Raw genomic sequence first — 19,427 nt, 5'->3', positions numbered from 1 at the left:
ACGCACACGATAACAATACTACTAATCGAACGAATTACAGTAACTCAAATCATGAAACCTTGAAGAGGCCTGAAAGCCCAAAAGAACATTTGAAAACGACCCCACTAAGTGACCCAACTAGATTTTAGGCGAACGTCGCTCAATACTCAACAAAAAAAAAAAAAAAAAAAAAAAANNNNAAGAAGAAAGATTTGTCCTCTAAGCCCAGCAAATTTCTGGCACACAACATCAAGTAGGCATTGAAAAGATCTTGTACCAACGAAGAAAAAGAAAGAGAGAGAGAGAGGGAGAGAAGGAGATCGGGTGGAGTTTTTGATGATATCAGACTTGTCCGTAGAAGCAGAGATTAAAAGCTTTAGTTTTTTTTTTTTTTTTTACGTTGTCTTCGAAGAAGAAGTACCACTGCTGAGGGAGAATCTTAAAAGATTCAACATTTAGTAGGGTACTGTGTTCTCTCTCTGATAAATTTAGCAGAAAAAAAAGATTTATGTCTTTCTATTTCTGGGGATGAGTTCGTCATAATTGGAAAGTTGCTTGCTTTCTGTATTCGTTTTGTTTAGTGAACTTGCATTTCTATACTCGGATCGTCTTTAATCTCTGAACTCTCTCGTACTTGTTGGTTTTGCTGATTGGTTTTTCTGGGTTTAGGAGGCTGCAAATTTTTATATAAATGGATCTCATTTCTTGCTCTCTTTTCATGGTGATTCAGGTGCTGAAATACACATAAAGATCCAGCTTTTGCTCTATGGAGCCTCGTGTAAGTATATGTTACTAAACAATAGGATGATTTACTGATTTGTGGGTTTCTTCTCTGTTAATGAAATGTTCCTTTTTTATTTTCTTGGTTTTTGTCTTTCAGCAGGATAATCAAGCCGAGGCTTCATATACATTTGGTGATCGATCGAGCAGTGACATAGTTGTTAGACTAAGAAACGAGGAAGGACGGGACGATTGGATCTATTGCCATTCCAAGATCCTTACTAACAAAAGCCAGTACTTCGCTGACCGTCTCTCTGATAAATGGCCTACTTGCAAGATTCTTGATTCACGCTACTGCGTTGAAGTCATCTGTCAAGAATCAGATTATGATCATCATATCAATCTCTTGAGACTTCTCTATCTTGTATCTGACTCTGATGATGTCCATGAGGATAACCTCTGTCATAACGTGAAAAGTGCGTTGGGGATCCTCTGCGTCGCTAAAGAACTTAGTTGCCCGCAGATTGTTACTGCTTGTGTGAATTACTTGGAAGCTGTTCCATGGGAAGAAGGCGAAGAGGAAGAGATTCTAAGGATTGTACCAAGAATTGGATCAGAAGCAGAGCCGGTTCTTGCCCGCCTCCAACCAGTTGATCAGTCTGCTGTTACTGGAATCTTTGTCTCGGCTTTTAGGTTTGCTACTTCGTCCCCGCCTTTGCCCTTGGGCGAAATAAAGTCCTCGGCTCAAGAACAGATTGAGTATATGATAACTGAAGATGATGATGCACCATTGTTGATTGTTGATGAAGAAATCAAGCTTGAAGTAAAAGAATGTGTAAAGAGCCTGTTTGTTAGATTCTTCCAATGTCTAGAAGAAACCTCTTTCAAACCTTTGGAGTCTGAGGATATTAGCAAAAAGGGATCTTTTAGGATGGTTCTATCTGACTTGTCGTGGGCATTTCAGATATTAACAAAGATGGAAGTGGTTAGAGAATTTGTAGTAACATGGGTTGACACATCTGAGAAGCTAGTCAAGGTAGTTGAGAAGTTGGAAACATCAGTTACAGAGACGGTTGAGATAAGAGTTAAGATCATCGAGGTGACTTCAAAAGTCTTGGAGGCGATCGGTTATGGAACAGTGATATTACCAACAGCGAAACGACTTCAGATGGTAAAACTTTGGCTACCTTTTGTAAGAAACACAAAGCCTCTTGTTGAGCCAGTGGTAACGGGAGATGAGGAGGTTGAATCTGTTGTGAGGTATAAAATTGATGGAGAGATATGGCAAGCTTTGGAATCTTCCTTTGTATCGATCATTCTGGCATTGCCATCTGCAGACCAAGCTGAGATACTGACTGAATGGTTAAGCAAGAATGGGTTGTATCCGGATTTAACAGAAGCTTTCGAGGTATGGTGTTACAGATCGAAAGTCGCCAAGAGAAGATTGGGTTTAACCGGCGGCGAAGAGGAGGAGAACGGCATTTCTTAAACTCATTTCCTCAGCTCTGAATCCAGAGAGAAGAAGCATTCCGTTTTTTTGTTGTTGTGTAGGTGTCATTTAACCCTTTGTGTCATTGTGTGTTATCTGCCAAATCCTTGATATTTATTATCCATTGGCAGTTTCCACAAGTCTGTAAATACTGTTGACAGAGATCTTTGTCCTTTAATCACTAAGAGATATTTCCTACCTAAAAATATATTGTAGGATGTCGGTCTATTGATCACTTCTGGTTTCTCTGCAACTAGATCACCGAACTCAGGTCCCATTAGATCATTAATGGATAACGCTCTTGATGATAGGCTAAACGTTTTATATTTGTTGGAAAGGTATAGATTTGTTGCTAAGTGATGTCATATACAAGTACAACCAACACTAAACAAGAATTTGCCTCAAAACTTTATTTCATAAAAAGTGAATAAATTAATGATATAAAAATTAAGACTGAGAGAAATGGTAGGGGCTGCGCGAACGCAAACCCCCTCTGCCACAAATAATGACGTAGGCTCTTCCTCTTGGGAAGACCTTAAGCATAGCACCCTTCCGGTATGTGCAATGGAAGTCACTAGCCTAGGCCACTCGTCTTCTTGATCGCGAGTTGACCCCGTCCAGGTAAGTGATTTGCTCTGTGTCATGAGCCTCTATTTTATACCCTGTTTCAAGTGCCTCTTTCGTTTCTTGTTTCCGATGTGGGACTTTTGTTAAGCTCTACTACACTTTCCGCCGTTTCTAACTTTGTTAAGGTAAAAAAGCGTGTCGTTTTTGGTTTTGCCTTTATTTTTTATGAACAGCGTGTCGGAAAGAGTTCGATAGGTGGCCTAAATCATTATGGTGGGCCGGTGGCCTAAATTTAATTATTACTCGGATAAAGGCCACAGTTTGTATCCAACTTGATAAGCTTTTCATATGTTATTAAACTGTTCTTGTCTTTGTTGGATAGTGCATAATAAGTTAGTAACAGTGGGGCATAAAAAAAGGTTAATTCTTTTTTTCAATGAAAAATAATCGCACTTGTTCATATACAATTCTAAAAATAAAGGTGCAGCATCTGAAGAAAGACGAGAAAAAAAAAGAATTTAATTTTCTAACAATCTAAACAATTGAAGCAAGTGGTTTAGTGGAGCCCTAGACTCAACCAATGGGGTTGTCTTGTGTCTAGAATCATCTTAACTACATCTTCTACAAATGAATCAAAACAAGAATAGCAACACCCTTTCATCAGGCTGCTGCTACTACTTCTGCTGCTGCCAGGTGTCATATGATGGTGAGTACACGTCACTGGTGGTGGAACAAGATGCACTTCACTGCTCTTGTGTTCAAGTCCACAAGCTGCCAGTATCGTGTGTATTGAGCACGTGGAAATCTCCTCGAAAGTGGTTTGACCTGAACAAAACAGAGGACGAGTACCCAAAACACTACAATCAGAGGGCAGATAAGAATTGAATCTAACTTATTGTCTCAAGGGTGGAGTTATGCAAAGAAGAAACTAGTCTAGAGATTTAATGAGTCGTATGTAGATGTGCCTAAGGCAAATATGTAGCTATATCCAAAACTATCTAAAAGAAGTGTCATGCAGAGAAGAACTAATCCAAGATGTACACAAACGTCAATCATACTGTGTCTCTATCTCCAAATTTAAAGTAAACCACTAGATGAAAAAAAACCCTAAAGGTAACTCCGTTTCACAATCAGAAACTGAGAACAAGACTATAGCGTAAAGCAAAGAGTACCAGTATATACTAGTCAGGTTAAACTAAGCGCTTGAAGAGGGAATTGGATAAGGTGTACCTAAGTCGATTTTACTGGACAACTTTTTGAGATGGGCTTTAACTCTTTGTTGCAGTCGTTCTCCTCCCATGGAAGACATTGTGTTCGGCATGTAGCTGTGTAGATGTTGTTGATTATTAATCAAAGGATCACCCTGAGCTAGTCTATGACGTAATCCTAAATCGATAGGTCTCTCGCCAAGAAATGTATCATTAGACAAATGTCTGAATGCTTCTTCGCTTCCAAATTCATCTAACTTTGGAGACAAAAGCTCAGGGTCATGGGCAGAAATCAATGAATTGTTGTTGGCTTGTCTTTCCCCAGAGATTGTATACAACGACGCCCCTGTTTCTTGTCTCGCCGCAGGCTGAGACGGGTCGATTGTTCTGCCATGACCTATTTGTGTAGTCACGAAACCATCACTCGAGTTAGCAGTCGATGTTCCACCAGTTCTAGCACCCATATTAATAAGTCTATCACTGTTGATAATATTTTGTATGTGTCTGTGAAGCGTCCTTCTTCTTGATAAAGTGGTTGCCCCTAAGCCGGATGGAGAAGAACCTTGAACATCACCATTGGGAAGCCTTGGAGAAAACAGATTTTCTCCATTGAGAAATGGTGTACGTGGGGAGACTAGCAAAGACATATCTTGATATTGCCCTGAAACTACTACAGGTGATGGTCTACTGTAAAAGCCACTAACCCTTTGTTGCTCGGATGTCATATGCGTTTGGGAACTAGCTGATCCAAGTGCAACGGGTCTACAACCTTCACAGTACCAGTTTCCTTCAGGCACTTCCCTCCCAAGACCAACACAGTACGTATGGGCAGATGAATCACAAAGATCACAAAGCAACATAAGCCCATCATCATCACCTTGGTGACATTCCGTGCATATTATATTTTCATAGGGATCGAGATAACTCCTCAACTCTTCTTCAGTAGGTTGATAGACCTGCACATAGTAAAATCCCATATAAGATAAATTCTCACAGAAGAAGTGACATAAAACACAACACAACCACGTCCATAGGTTAACAAAAGTTGATAAGGTCTCGTCTATCATGTATCTGACCCGTCTAAGTGAGAAAACTGATGTTACTGGTAACTATTATGTATTGACATGTTAAACTGCGACAAGAAGGAATGTCAATTTGGACCTCACATGTGGAGTGTTGAAGGATACCATATGAAAAGAAGACCACAACCAACATTCATGAGGATACCAGTATAAGTAATAGATCAACTAAAGACACTATATGCGTAAAGCAATAGAAAAAGTAGTAAAAACAAACCTGATCACGCTCAGGTACAGGTATCACAACTTCTCTCAAATCTACTCCAGGTGTAGATCTTGCAGGTTTACTGATTGTTCTGAACCGCTGCTTGCAGAGTGGGCAGCGAGATTCTACTTTCGACCACTCCATTATGCAAGTGAAGCAAAAGTAGTGGCTACAGCAGTCCAGCGTTCCCTTCAATCTTCGCATGTCTTCCTCAGACAGACAAATCCCACAAACGTTTTTAATCACATCTCTTTTCACTAGCTCTACCTTCTTTTCACCTTTCTTCACAGGAGACTTGCGAAGCTGAGGTAAATCCTTATTGACCGTGGTTTTTCTTATAGATGATGCATGTTTCACACTACTTCTCAATAAACTACCGGCTTCTCTTATCTGCTCTCTTTCCTCCTCCGAGATTGTGTACTCATAATCAGATTCTCCAGAGGATGCAATGTCTGAATCTGATGGCACGTTATACCGACGCCTTGGCCTTGTTGATTTTGTCTTGGCCTTCTTTCTTGCAGGTAGGCAGTCATCTACAAAATCTCCATCATCACCATCGTCATCATCATCATCATCATCTATATCAACTCCCTTCTTTGTGTATTTCCCACGTCTCTTTCTTCCCCTAGTTAAACGGGGTTTGGCAACAGAGCATTTCTTTCTTCTTTTACGCCCTACTCCAGATCTTCGCTTTCGCTTGCTTTTCTTACAAACCTTGAGTGAATATTTGTTACATGCAATTGTCTCTTCCTCCTCCTCTTCCTCGTCTAATGATACATCTTCATCAGCAGTAAAATCTTCATCCCCATCTTCATCCTCGTAATCTCCGTCATCTTCCTTTTCTGTTTCGTTGTCCTGCTCTTCCAACGCCACCATATTTCCATCTAGAGCATCATGCAAGGAATTCAAATCCACATTTTCACACCTTACATTTCCCACATCCCTCTCTTCCTCTTCCTCGCCGTCTTCCTCTGGATAGTCTCCATCTTCATCATCCTCTTTCTCATAGAAAACTCTCCTTCGCTTTCCTAAACCAACTCTTGGGTGTTTCTCTCCATCAAAAGACCCAACTTTTCCAACAAACTTGCTTGAATCACTTATCTCGTCCTCGTCCTCGTCATCATCGGCATCATCAAGATCCACATCCTCGTTATCAGATACGACCTGTTTGGTCTTTCTAGACTTACATCCGGTGATTTTCCGATTACCACGAGGACCAGTTTTCACTTTCGGCCACTCAACATTTCTCAGCATCGCATCTTCTTCCTCCTCCTCCTCCTCCTCCCTTACCTCATCAAATTCATCATCATCCTCAACGGCATCAGACACACCAAACCCATCAAAGGATGGTTGTTCAGCACCGTCTACAGAAGAGGCATACTCGTACTCCTCGTCCTCCTCCTCCTTGAGATCAGCCTCAGATTCATCTTCTTCATCCTCTTCCGAAATCACGTAATCCTCATCCGATTCATCAGAACCCTTATCCTTAGATCTAACCCTTCTATTTGAATTTCTATCACAAAACGTGTTCCTCTTTCCCATATGCTCTCTCTCTCTCTCTCTCTCTCTCTCTCTCTCTCTCTCTCTCTCTTTTCAATTTTACGGTTAACAATTGTAGAAAGAATCGAAAACCACCAAATCAATGATTCCGTCAAGCTCGTCACGCCCTAGAATTTATAATAATAAGCCTAACAACAACCATTAAGACGCAATCAATCAATCACCCAGAAATCTGAACCTCAGTTTCTCCAATTGAAAAACACCAGATCTGCAAATCAACACAAGAAATCAAGAAACGTAATTGAAAACCCATAAAAGCTCTCGATTTGATTCCCAACCATAGAAAATTCTACAGCTAAATTTAAATTCCGATCCTATTTTAGAAATATAAAATCTATCCAAAAGCAGACCAAATCAACCTCCTCCCTCCTCCTGGGTTCGTTCACACAACTTAAATGAAATTGCTCAATCAATCCACACCCACAGAGAGAGAGAAAAGAGTTAATTATAAATAATAATAATAATAAAAAAAAAAAGTCAAAACACCCAAAAAGGTAGTATAATAAAACAGAAATAATTTACAGCACCTAAACACATACACAGGGCGAGAAAAAAAAAAAAAAACGAACCTCCGATGAAGAAGACGAAACACTTCTGATTTTTTCCACTAAGTTTTTTTTTTTGTGAATCGTGATCTTTTTCCCCGCCTTATTTTCCTCTATATTTACAGCTAAATTTAATTCGATATAAGCCAAAATTGGGGAAAGGTATTTTGATTTTTTTTTGGTTTGTAGTTAAAGAGGCTACGCGTTAGGGGGAGAGAGAAGGTGTGAACTATTGTGGCTAATGACGATATTACCCTCGACCGCTACTGGTGGCAGTTGCAGCTGCTATTGGGCTTTTTTTTTGTCTTCTTTTAATATTTTATTTGATTGCGTGACCACGTGAGGCAGCTATACTCTGTGGTTGAGCGTACCGAATGTTTCGCATCGCACGGTCCCTTTTTATGTTACTACTACTATTTTTTTAATTAGGTTAATCAATCAATGGCAAAAATAAACGATTATGATGACTTACTATTTTTAGCAGATACCGATTTTTAAGTTTCCGATGAAAATCAACTCAGCCAAAATATATTTTTAAAATCCACCCTCATTTCACAATTCTAGTTTTTAGCTATCCAAATTTTCAATCGCAGTTTTTTTCTATTAAAAATCATCTAAGGCCCATGTATTACCGATTGGACCTATGATTGTAAGTAATAGGTCCGTTTTGTGCCCTGATAGATTAGTTTTCTCTGTTGTTGATGAGGGTTGGCACAATGGGCTTGCTTACTTAAATGTTAGGCCCATCAATGAAAGACGTCGGCCGAAGAAAGCGACGTACTACTACTACTAATAATTACAAGAAGAAGACCAAGACATTCCTGGAAGGTAGCGAGGGATGCGCATGCTTTTAGTGGAGACATCATTAATGTACTTTTCTTTTCTTTTTTCTTTGTATTTTTGTAAATATGTTGAATGATCGAAACTGGTATAGTGATATGTCGTTGAATGTAATACCAAATCACATCGATTCTCAACATGGGTAATGTGTAAACAAATCACAAAGACTTTGACTCTCTCTGTATCCAACTTAAAGAAGACTTGGAAAAAAAAAAAAGACAACAGAGAAGTTAAGTTACCTTTGTCGAGTAGTCGTCAATTATTATTATGTATAAATAAAGAGATGAGCATGAAACCAATGTTACCCTCCCTCAGTTCCATTTTTTTCTTTGCTTTTTCTTTTCATTAGTTTGATGAAAGGCTCTTGGAACTCCACGACTATCATCATTCCTTTTACTTTGTTTTCTCTGATCTTCTTATTCATTTCTAAATGTCAAGATGTTTTTGGGGTTCCTACTGAACACTTGTGTCATCCCGGACAGAGGGATGCACTTTTGGAGCTCAAGAAGGAGTTTGAAATTAAGAAGCCCTGTTCTGACGGCGCTCTTCCTCCGAAGACAGAGTCATGGGCCAATCACAGTGACTGTTGTTACTGGGAAGGTATTACTTGCAATCCCAAGTCCGGGGAAGTGATCGAGCTAGACCTTAGTCGTGGCTGCCTCCAAGGCCGGTTTCATTCTAATACCAGTCTCTTTAGGGTTCAAAATCTTCCTTTTCTAACCACTCTCGACCTTTCATATAACTATTTCAGTGGTCATATCCCATCTTCTATTGAAAATTTTTCTCATCTCACCACTCTCGACCTTTCTAAAAATTATTTCAGTGGAGGGATCCCTTCTTCGGTTGGAAATCTTTCACATCTCACTTTTCTCGACCTTTCTGGTAATGAGTTCGTTGGTGAGATGCCATATTTTGGCAATATGAACCAGCTGACCAACTTAAACGTTGATTCCAATGAACTTACTGGTACCTTCCCCCTTCCTTTACTCAATCTGACAATGCTGTCGGACTTATCACTCTCTCGTAATCAGTTCACGGGGACGCTTCCTTCTAAAATGAGCTCACTCTCTAACTTGGAGTATTTTGAAGCATGGGGCAACGCTTTTACTGGAACTCTCCCTTCTTCTCTCTTCACTATTCCTTCTTTGACGTCTATTGATTTGAGAAATAACCAACTCAACGGCGTTCTTGACTTTGGGAATATATCTTCACCATCTTCTACACTAACAGTGTTAGACATTAGCAATAACAACTTCATAGGGCCAATCCCAAGATCCATTTCCAACTTTATAAACCTTCAGGACCTCGACCTTTCTTATCTCAACACCCAAGGCCCGGTTGATTTTAGTATATTCATGAATCTCAAGTCGCTCCTACTTCTTAACTTATCTCATTTGAACACCACCACAACGATTGACTTGAATGCACTCTTATCCTCGCATCTCAACTCAATCTATTCAGTGGATCTCTCAGGCAACCATGTTTCAGCTACAACCAAAACTCCAGTTGCAGATCATCATCAATTGATTAGTCAGTTGTACTTGTCAGGATGCGGCATCACTGAGTTCCCTGAACTCTTAAGGAGCCAGGTCAATATAACGAATCTAGACATTTCCAACAACAAAATCAAAGGTCAAGTGCCTGGCTGGCTATGGACACTACCAAATTTGATATTTGTGGATCTTTCCAACAACACTTTTAGCGGTTTCGAAAGACCAACGGAACTTGGACCATCCTTTATCACCACCAAACCATCTATGCAATACTTGGTTGCCTCCAAAAACAATTTCACAGGAAATATACCCTCTTCCATATGCGCTTTGCGTTCTCTAATCACTCTTGATTTATCTGACAATAACCTCAATGGTTCCATCCCTCATTGTATGGGAAATCTCAAGAGTACTCTTTCATTTCTAAACCTTCGTCATAATCGTCTTGGTGGAGGTCTTCCAAAGAATATATTTAAAAGTCTAAGGTCACTTGACGTCGGCCATAACCAACTGGTGGGCAAACTTCCTAGATCTTTCATCCATCTCTCTACTCTTGAAGTTCTGAATGTGGAAAACAACAGACTCAACGACACGTTTCCCTCATGGTTGTCTTCTCTTAAAAAACTACAAGTTCTTGTCTTACGCTCCAATGCATTTCACGGACCGATACATCATGCCTCGTTTCGTACATTACGAATCATCGACTTATCGCGTAATCACTTCAGTGGAACTTTGCCGTCAAACTATTTTGTGAACTGGAATGCTATGTCATCACTTGGTGGAAACGAAGATCCGTCGTCTAAAGAAAACTACTTGGGAGATTCTTTTCGATACTACCATGATTCAATGGTTTTGACGAACAAAGGTGTTGAGATGGAGCTGGTACGTATCCTAAAAATTTACACAGCACTCGACTTTTCTGAAAACAAATTTGAAGGAGAGATTCCAAGATCCATCGGTCTATTAAAAGAGCTTCATGTTCTTAACTTGTCGAGCAATGATTTCACCGGCCACATACCATCATCTATGGGGAACCTGAGAGAGCTAGAGTCACTGGACGTTTCTCAAAACAAGCTTTCAGGAGAAATTCCACAAGAACTAGGGAACCTCTCGTACCTTGCCTACATGAACTTCTCTTTTAACCAGCTTGGAGGTCTATTACCAGGGGGAACTCAGTTTCGTAGGCAAAAATGCTCTTCTTTCGGGGATAATCTCGGACTCTATGGCCCTTCACTTGACGAAGTTTGTGTAGATATTCATGCATCAACACCACAAGAACATGAACAGCCGGAGTCAGAGGAAGAAGAAAAAGAGATGTTCAGTTGGATAGCAGCTGCAATAGGACTCGGACCTGGTATTGCCTTTGGATTGACAATTGGATACATTTTGGTTTGCTACAAACCAGAGTGGTTCATGAACCATTTTCAACGAAACAAACACAGAAGCAGAAGAAGAAGAAGCACCACAAAGCTTAAAAAAGAGGTAATATTCTAAATTTGAAAAAACAAAAAAAACTGTGTCTATGTATATTATAATGTAACTAACGAAATAAGTTATACGTGTTTGTATAGCCTAACTAAATCCAAGCCGAAGAAGACAATGACGCAACCCAATCACAATCAGTAACACTACAGAGTAAAAAAGAAGCTTGGGGAGAACTCAACAAATATGTCCACTTTTAGTTTTATTGTGTGGATCGGTTTAGCTTTAATACTTTTTTCATCTGCTCTGAGTCTGTCTCATAAATAAACTTATCTCTAAATGCGATCGCTGCTTTTAAGATCCAAGCCAACAAACGCTACTTTTAGCAAGAAAACCAAGTCGTTAACTCAAAATCGATACACAAAGTCACAATCTATTCACGTCTAAGCCCAACGAATCAAATTTACTCTGTTTTAGTGGGTTTGTTTATTGTTTAACAGCTCTGTTTAGTCAACTTTTATGCTTCTATGTAACTGCAACAATATAAATTGGGGCACCATTGGATTAAAAGATTGAGATTCTTCCCATTACAAAAAGTCTTTTTCCACATTGGATTTTTTTGGCAGCACCGGACCAATAGAAAAACAAACAAAGAATTGAACACTTGGAAAAGCCTAAACTGAATTCTAAGTGAATGCTCTTCAAAACTTGAAGAATGGTTCTAACTTAATCATTAGAATATGAAACACAGTGAAATCACCAACCTTTATGGAGATCAAACTCCATGAGACTGAAGCTGGGGTTTTTCTGGAATGCTTAACTCAAAAGATCTTCTTTTTCCACACCTTCATTGATCGGAGACGTCGGAGAGAATCAGATAAGGCTTGGAGATTCGGACGGCGATTGAGTTCATCTTCAAGGTCCGAATGATAAAGATTCGAACAGGGGAAAGATTTACAGAACTTGTTATGTTTGATTCAGTTAATACAGGGGAGAGAAGAAGAAGAAGGTTTTTGGAATGAGAAGATGGGTAAACCCGACCCGTTCAATTAAAATCATAGCTTGGGTCAACCGGTTTTGGAACGCTCTGGTACACGATCAAACTTCTCTTATCAACGTCGAGCCGCTTTTAGGTTTTTAATATCATGGGCCTCCACTATGACCCAATATGTTTGAAACAGAGTTTCTCGTCATACTCTTTTGGGCTTGAGAGGTGAAAGTTAATGGAAAATTGATAACTTTCATAATTAAGAAGAAAACTGTAATATTTAAATGAAATTGTACAATGAAAACTTATATATTTTCTAAGTTAACAGTTTAAAGCCTATTATAATACTCCAAAGTTTATTACTCTCTCTGTCTCACAATGTTTCAATAGTTTTACACATATTAAAAAAAAAATAAGCTTTTTATTTTTAAACTAATTTATAATTATTTTATAGTAGAAAGAAAAAACATAACCCACTAAATATTATGCCACTTGAAATAAAAATATAAAGTAAAAAGATCATTTTAGTTTTTAATCTAGAAAATCAATCTCAGACGAAATATTCTCTAAAACGTCAATCTATGTGAGACAGAGGGAGTATATTCCTACTTTTCGTAATAATAATATACATTTGATTGTCACTTGTTATTCTTTCATACATAATCATTTTGGAGTGGCACGACCAATCATTGCTTGAGTTGATCTTAATCCAAATTTTAGGAAGATAATGCCCAACTAATTCATTTTTTCCTATATAAGAAAAAGAAAAGATAATGGACAAAAAGATGATCGCCTTGTAATGATTCTAATTGTAAACCATCATGCTTCTAGATATCATCAACTGGATCGTAAGCCGATTTCATTTTCTTACAGCCAACCAATTAAAAGCCACTCAATACTGGATTTAATCTACTTTTTGATTTTTCCTTAGTCCAAGTCGTCACAAGGACAATGATCATTAATTATTATTCTTAGCTCAAATGATTTCTTCTTATAAAAAAAACAAGAAATTGCATGGAGCTAGCAAGAAATAGTCATGTTGTTTGAGACTTGGGAGTGGAGAGAGGGAGGCCACGGCACACAAACTCACAAAAAGCGTCTTTATCTTGTGCACCGTCCCACATGTGATTGCTGGGTCACCCACGCGTCAGTCAGAAGAATTATATGATCCTTTTTTAGATTGTGCTCGCTATGACCAGACCCCACAAGGACCTAACTAATCAATGTCGTTCTCACGTGGTTTATTGCCAATCTCAACTTTTTCTAACCAAAAAAAATATGACTGTGAACCTCTTCCCCTAATATTTGGGAAATGACCTAGCCCCTCTAACCGAAAGTTCTCCTCTAGATCCTTTAGTCCGCCACGTGCCATATGGTCTACATCACGTTAGATATGGGAATATGGCCTCTTGCGAGAATGAATGTAGTTTGAAACTTCGAAATAATTGAGTCAATGCAAAGATTTTGGTTTGCACCGTCGTTGCCGACACATGCATCAACCGATTTGATCCAAAGAAAAAAAGTCAGTGGGTTCCCATGAGAAGACTAACATCACATGCGGGGGTCATACACAGTCATCGCATTGGCTCCCACTAACTAGTAACTGCATTCTCTTGTGGGGAAATGCTTCGTCTAGTACAGTTCGTCACGGCGTCTTACTATTGCAAAACTGTGACGTTACTGTTTTCGATTCGAGTTAATATTTAAATGGAAATTTTTTATACTAGAGAGTCTAGAGTTCTTTTTTTTAATTTTTCGTAGGGTTAGATGGTAATGCCAAATCTACCTAAATATTTGTTAGTTTCGGTATTCATGAGATGTAGAGACAGTTTTTGATTTAAAATCTAAAAATTTGGTTTAAGTTTTCATAGTTTCGACTTTCGAGGTAGGTATATATGCAAACGTGGAGCTTGTAACGTTTCTTTTTTCTTAATTTAGAATCCTTATGTTAAACGTGTATGGCTACGATCTACGGAACTTTATCCAGTTTGCATGCTCAAAGGCCAAAGCCATTTCCTTTCTGTACTGCTTTTTTACCCATTACGGAAATTATCTTTTTGTATTATTAAACTTACCAAAGTTTTTAAAAAGAAAACAATAAAGTCTATGTTGGGTATTGTGATTTACTGGTCACTAACGTGGAAATCTACTACATTTGTTATCTACTATACTACTAATTAACTAACAAATTTCTTAAACAAAACAAAAAAATAACTCAATGAATTTTGTTTATTCAACAACTCAAAGATAGAATTCCATTTGTCTTAACTAAAAAACTCAAAATAGTTATATTAATACACCCTTTGCACAAAACAGTCCTTATATATTCGTTACTGACTTTTGCTTTTAACAACCTGTAGCCATTTTGGACTTTTTATTTTTATTTAAGTGGGCTATTTATACAAATTACCTAACTTTCCAAATTTACATATATATAAAAAAATTAATTGTTTTCTCATCATACATTTTGTCATATTGCCATCACTGTTTACTAGTACTAGACGATCGAGCCGTAAAAATATTCTCAAATTCTTTGTTTTCACATTACTGTACAAATAATTTATTTGCTAACCAATAATTGCATTAAGAATTTAGGATAGATAACCCACTAACGACCAAAGACAGCTCTGCCTCTATCTTGCCGTAAGAAAAAATGAAAGGGGTCCATTAATCTCTCCATTTGATTTTTTTTGTCTTGAATTCTTTGGAGCATTAAATGGTTGTGATTTCTGATTTTGTGAGTCTCTCTTTCTTTCTCTACTCCATTAGCTTCCTCTCCGCTTAGGGTGCTACGTCAATTTCTCCGAGCTTAGGTCACCAGCCCGGTCTTCACTCCTCTTCCTTTGATTCCTTTAGCAGCATTACGCCATCTCTCTCTGGTGTGTATATTCCGTCACTTCTTCCTAACTGTGTACGTTCTTCAATTACTTTTTGAAATCCTTTGGTGCAATTCGAAATGTTAATTTTTCTAATCTCCGAATCTTGTATATGAGAGAAAACTGTTTCAGGCTTTTTCAATCTTTCATTAAAGTTTTCAGTATCTTTAATTCTGAATTTGGAAATATACATCGAGTAAACGATGTAACGGATCCAAAGAACAGATTATTTTATTTTTACTTTATAAAGAGCTTTTATTTTACTCTTTTATTTCAAGGTTTTTATTTCATTTTTGTACAAACGACAAATCTTGTGGATTCGTTGGCAATTTTGTTTTACAAAAGAACAGAAAAATTAGGCCAAAAAATATCAAAAATATTAATTTTCCAATTTTCAGATTGTTTATTATATAGTATACGAAGGTTTTTATTGCTTATTTTCCCGGAAAAGTAAAAAAGAGAAAATCTCCGAATCTTGTAACATGATTTCTATATCAATAAGTTATCTCTTCTTAAAAGAGAAAACTCGATTTGGCTTCAAGTTCAGATCAGATCCATTATTATTTTCTCTCTCTCTCTGTTACGTACAAGTAATAATTTTTGTTTATAACTCTAGAGGAATGTTTAGAGCTCTTGTTAATGGAAATCCATGTCAGACATGAAATATTCTCTTACAATCTTTTTTTTGTCCTTAAAACTGTTTTAAATCACTCATATTGTTTTTTCCCCCGGGAAAAAGAATCTTTGAAGAAAATTTTCCTACTTTGATATTATATTTTAACTCCCTCTTGCTCTTTGTTTTAATGCAACTCTCTGAAACTCTATGTATATTATCATTCATAGGGTTCAACATCATATGATACTTTCACCTTCTGGAAAAGAATGGGACATCTCTCCTCCATGTTCAACGCCTTAGCTAGATCCTTCTCGATCAAGAAAGCCAAGAACAAGAACGGCAAAAGCTACGCCAAGGAAGCCGCAGATGAAATGGCGCAAGAGGCGAAGAAGAAGGAGCTGATTCTGAGATCCTCTGGTTGTATTAATGCAGATGGATCTAATAACTTGGCTTCTGTTTTCTCCAGACGCGGTGAGAAAGGCGTTAATCAGGACTGTGCCATCGTCTGGGAGGTACATTTACTTCTACTTCAAGCTATCTGTAGAACTGAATTATTTAGAAAGCTAGCTTGTTATAAATGCTTCTTTGAATCATATTCTTGATTCGTAAACAGGGATTTGGAAGTCAGGAAGACATGATCTTCTGTGGGATATTTGATGGACACGGTCCATGGGGTCACTTTGTTTCTAAACAAGTCAGAAACTCAATGCCTATATCTTTGCTCTGCAACTGGAAAGAGACGCTTTCTCAGACCACACTAGCTGAACCCGAAACAGACCTAGACGAATCGGATAAAAAGCTACAGCGGTTCGCCATATGGAAATACTCATACCTTAAAACTTGTGAAGCTGTTGATCGGGAGCTTGAGCATCACCGAAAGATCGATTCTTTCAACAGCGGCACAACTGCTTTAACCGTTGTGAGACAGGTGAAGAAACTTTCAAGATCATTATCTCTGTTCATTGCTCTGTTCTTTGCTTAAATGGTTTTCTTGCTGCAGGGTGAAGTTATCTATATAGCAAACGTTGGGGATTCACGTGCGGTTTTGGCCACGGTGTCAGACGAAGGAAGCTTGGTCGCGGTTCAGCTCACTGTAGATTTCAAACCAAATCTTCCCCGTTAGTTCCATAATCATAAATAGATCACGTAAATCTCACTTCATTTAGCTGAAGCAATTCTAAATCTTTTTCTTTTCAATTTCTGTTTTTTTCCTCTGTTTTTGAAAACAGAGGAGGAAGAGCGTATAATCGGATGCAACGGCCGAGTGTTCTGCCTCCAGGACGAGCCAGGAGTCCACCGTGTGTGGCAACCAGAAGAGGAATACCCAGGACTCGCAATGTCAAGAGCATTCGGAGACTATTGTATCAAAGAGCACGGATTGGTCTCAGTGCCTGAAGTCACTCAAAGGCATATCTCCATTAGAGACCAGTTTGTAATTTTGGCCACTGATGGGGTAACAACATTTAAATGAGCTTTTTAATTTTATTTTGTTTGTTTATTATTGGCAAAGTCATTTAACTTGAAATATTCAAGGTATGGGATGTGATATCAAACCAAGAGGCCATAGACATTGTTTCCTCTACTGCTGACCGGCCAAAGGCGGCTAAACGACTGGTACAGCAAGCGGTTAAGGCTTGGAATAGAAAAAGACGTGGAATTGCCATGGATGATATCTCTGCCGTTTGCCTCTTCTTCCAATCGTCAGAGTCTTCCTCATCTCTATCGCAACATGTTCACCCTGACTCGACCTTGTAAAGTAGGAGGCGAGAAAAAAGAAGATAAATGCTGTGATGTAAAATAGACTTTGCTTAAAATCGCATTGAATATCAAATTTCTTGCCTAACCAGAGTTCTGTTACAATCTTAACAACACAATCGGTTACTTGGAACTTCAACAAGCTCTTAGAGATCAAACCCTGTAGAACTAGAAATCAGAAGTATGCAGACCTATCCGGGATAAAGAAAAGTGAATATTGTATTTAAACAATTCAAGAGTTTATTATACAGCATGAGACACATAAACATTATTCACATAAAGAAGTGTACACTATACACATATATACCTCTGCAAACCTAGGAAGCTGTCAAATGAAGTTCCTCCCTCTACGGTATATAAAACTAATCTCTCTATCTAATGTGTGAGCGTCTTTAACCATTTACTATAGTTTGCCATAACCGGCTTAGGTCTCTGATTAAGCCAATCCGATTTAAGAGAAGTGGATGTATGATTAATAATCAGTGATCAGTGGAAGACTTGAGGAGCAGTGTAGAACTCGCTTTCGTTGAAAACCGGTCTGAGATCTTCTTGATCACACATGAACTGTAATGGGAAGCACACAAGGTGACCTCTTGTCTCCTTCAGCCTCTCCCACGAGTCGGTGCCGCATGCTTTAAGCTTTTCCGGTGCAATCCCAAGGTCGATCGTCGTATGACCCAGATTATCTTTTATAAGAGACACGTTCTCTCTCAAGGCAGTTCTGTGTTTTTGGATCAAAAAGAATCATTAGATCATCTCATATTGAGACAAGGAGTGTGTTAATTTAGGAAACTAAAGGAGAAGTACGAACCTTGAACGTATATGCTCATTAGGAATGCAAGAGAAGACTTGGTCGTAGATGTCAGTGTTCTTCTTAGCCGTTGCCATCCACAAGTCTTTGTATGTTGCATCTTTGATTGGATCTTCGATTATTTTCATCTAAAACAAAGTATAAGCTTAACGTTTCAAAAACTGCTATGAAGTTATAAAAAACTTTCAGCTGAAGAGAGCAAAAACAAGTGAAAATATCAAAATACTAGAGTCAAAGTTTTGAGGGGCTATAGACTCAAATGATGATAAAATTTTCTATATGTAAAATTACCTCTCCGGCGTGAAGGCCGAGATGCTCTGACCACAAGGAACATCTAAGACTGTGAGAGAATTTCCCGGCCATCCACTTCACTCCGTTCATCGAAGATTCCACAAATTCTTTGTCTTCGATCACAACTCCAATCTGAAACACGATTGATTAATGAACGCATAACTTCCATTTTTTATGTCCTAAAGAATAGAACGGAGTTGGGGAAATACCTCGGAGTCACGTGAGCCTAGTAAGCTCCGGTCGTTTATATTAGAAGATCCGATCACCGCGATTCGGTCATCAACAATCATTAGCTTACTATGCACGTAAATCTGGCTAGTGGCAATTGGACCGTCCTCAAACAACCGTCCATACGATCTCAGACCGTAGAAGGAAATGTAATCTTGCGTCTTGGTACCTAGCAAAGCGTTAAGGTTGTCAAGAATCGAAGTTCGTTCTCTAGAGATCGTACGGTACTGCCAATGCATCAGTGCTCGAACCGTGGCTGCTCCAAAGTCATCGATACCTCCCTGTTTTTACCAAACATAAAAAAAGAAAATGAGTGGCATTGTGTGGTTTTGTCTGTTAACAATTTGAGACTACAATTGGAAACAAACAAACAGTACCTGAAATCCAGGGAGGAGTGGTACAACGATCACGACGCGGAAGCACTTGTTCTCTTCATGAGCCTTCAGAATGCGTCTGTATAAAGCTTCAAGAACGCGGTTCAGAATCGTGTCATCTTTTTCTAACCCGGAGATGAAGAATTGGTTCTGATAAATAAACAACAAGATTAAGAGATTAGAATATAGAACAAATGTAAGATGATGAGATTTTATATGAAAATGCTTATATAATTAAGTTATATACCTCAATGTAGATAAAATGTTCAGCGTTTTGGATAAGCGAACAATAAGCTCGATGAATGCTATCTTCAGGCTGGCTTGTTCCAGCAGACCATTGGCTAACACTTCTGATTATCTGACACTGGCAATCACTTTGTTTCC

General features: G+C 38.5%; 5 protein-coding genes across 8 annotated transcripts in view; 3 read left to right on the top strand and 2 right to left on the bottom strand.

Moving 5' to 3' along the window:
- LOC104714973 (BTB/POZ domain-containing protein At3g05675-like) lies at positions 191 to 2,394 on the top strand. Of its 2 annotated transcripts, none has more exons than XM_010432494.1 (3): positions 191 to 442; positions 710 to 757; positions 863 to 2,394. In XM_010432494.1, the coding sequence occupies exons 2-3, from the start codon at positions 746 to 748 to the stop codon at positions 2,186 to 2,188; spliced, it is 1,338 nt and encodes a 445-aa protein (XP_010430796.1). In that variant the 5' UTR covers positions 191 to 442; positions 710 to 745; the 3' UTR covers positions 2,189 to 2,394. The 2 variants fall into 2 exon arrangements, with proteins under 2 accessions (XP_010430796.1, XP_010430759.1); XM_010432457.1 differs by having other exon boundaries at positions 860 to 2,394.
- On the bottom strand, positions 3,172 to 7,529 carry LOC104714842. Its single transcript, XM_010432392.2, has 4 exons — positions 7,377 to 7,529; positions 5,260 to 7,015; positions 3,986 to 4,919; positions 3,172 to 3,580 (listed from the first exon to the last, which is right to left on the bottom strand). The coding sequence occupies exons 2-4, from the start codon at positions 6,787 to 6,789 to the stop codon at positions 3,312 to 3,314; spliced, it is 2,733 nt and encodes a 910-aa protein (XP_010430694.1). The 5' UTR covers positions 6,790 to 7,015; positions 7,377 to 7,529; the 3' UTR covers positions 3,172 to 3,311.
- Positions 8,336 to 11,694, top strand: LOC104714749 (receptor-like protein 12). The gene is made up of 2 exons (XM_010432241.2): positions 8,336 to 11,164; positions 11,254 to 11,694. Exons 1-2 carry the CDS (start codon positions 8,546 to 8,548, stop codon positions 11,260 to 11,262), a joined length of 2,628 nt encoding a protein of 875 aa, XP_010430543.1. The 5' UTR covers positions 8,336 to 8,545; the 3' UTR covers positions 11,263 to 11,694.
- LOC104714598 (probable protein phosphatase 2C 34) lies at positions 14,717 to 17,427 on the top strand. Of its 2 annotated transcripts, none has more exons than XM_010432059.2 (6): positions 14,717 to 14,971; positions 15,812 to 16,096; positions 16,198 to 16,512; positions 16,585 to 16,702; positions 16,814 to 17,037; positions 17,118 to 17,427. In XM_010432059.2, the coding sequence occupies exons 2-6, from the start codon at positions 15,851 to 15,853 to the stop codon at positions 17,337 to 17,339; spliced, it is 1,125 nt and encodes a 374-aa protein (XP_010430361.1). In that variant the 5' UTR covers positions 14,717 to 14,971; positions 15,812 to 15,850; the 3' UTR covers positions 17,340 to 17,427. The 2 variants fall into 2 exon arrangements, with proteins under 2 accessions (XP_010430361.1, XP_010430434.1); XM_010432132.2 differs by having other exon boundaries at positions 14,717 to 15,003.
- LOC104714457 (phospholipase D zeta 2) overlaps positions 17,539 to 19,427 on the bottom strand; it is a 6,997-nt gene continuing 5,108 nt past the window's right edge. The window contains exons 12-17 of one of the 2 annotated variants that reach the window (XM_010431943.2): positions 19,291 to 19,307; positions 19,047 to 19,193; positions 18,651 to 18,950; positions 18,442 to 18,573; positions 18,151 to 18,278; positions 17,539 to 18,060 (exon numbers count right to left, since the gene is read on the bottom strand). In XM_010431943.2, coding sequence (XP_010430245.1) covers positions 17,826 to 18,060; positions 18,151 to 18,278; positions 18,442 to 18,573; positions 18,651 to 18,950; positions 19,047 to 19,193; positions 19,291 to 19,307 — 959 coding nt within the window. In that variant the 3' untranslated portion in view covers positions 17,539 to 17,825. Of the gene's footprint in view, positions 18,061 to 18,150; positions 18,279 to 18,441; positions 18,574 to 18,650; positions 18,951 to 19,046; positions 19,194 to 19,290; positions 19,379 to 19,427 lie in introns of both variants that reach the window. The other variant, XM_010431867.2, reaches the window with a different exon arrangement.

Source organism: Camelina sativa, chromosome 1 (assembly GCF_000633955.1).
Source record: "Camelina sativa cultivar DH55 chromosome 1, Cs, whole genome shotgun sequence".
Taxonomy (NCBI): Eukaryota; Viridiplantae; Streptophyta; class Magnoliopsida; order Brassicales; family Brassicaceae; genus Camelina; species Camelina sativa.
The sequence above is the reverse complement of the archived record's forward strand: the minus strand, read 5'-3'. Positions and strand labels throughout refer to the sequence as shown.

Bases quoted from the DNA above. Each gene is read 5' to 3' on its own strand.
- LOC104714842 (XM_010432392.2), bottom strand. From the start codon at position 6,789: ATGGGAAAGAGGAACACGTTTTGTGATAGAAATTCAAATAGAAGGGTT. The intron at 4,920-5,259 runs GTTTGTTTTTAC...TACTATGTGCAG, and splicing joins CTGTACCTGAGCGTGATCAG to GTCTATCAACCTACTGAAGA. The intron at 3,581-3,985 runs GTACACCTTATC...TGTTTTGTTCAG, and splicing joins GTCCAGTAAAATCGACTTAG to GTCAAACCACTTTCGAGGAG.
- LOC104714749 (XM_010432241.2), top strand. From the start codon at position 8,546: ATGAAAGGCTCTTGGAACTCCACGACTATCATCATTCCTTTTACTTTG.
- LOC104714598 (XM_010432059.2), top strand. From the start codon at position 15,851: ATGGGACATCTCTCCTCCATGTTCAACGCCTTAGCTAGATCCTTCTCG. The intron at 16,703-16,813 runs GTTAGTTCCATA...TTTTGAAAACAG, and splicing joins TTTCAAACCAAATCTTCCCC to AGGAGGAAGAGCGTATAATC. The intron at 17,038-17,117 runs GTAACAACATTT...GAAATATTCAAG, and splicing joins TAATTTTGGCCACTGATGGG to GTATGGGATGTGATATCAAA.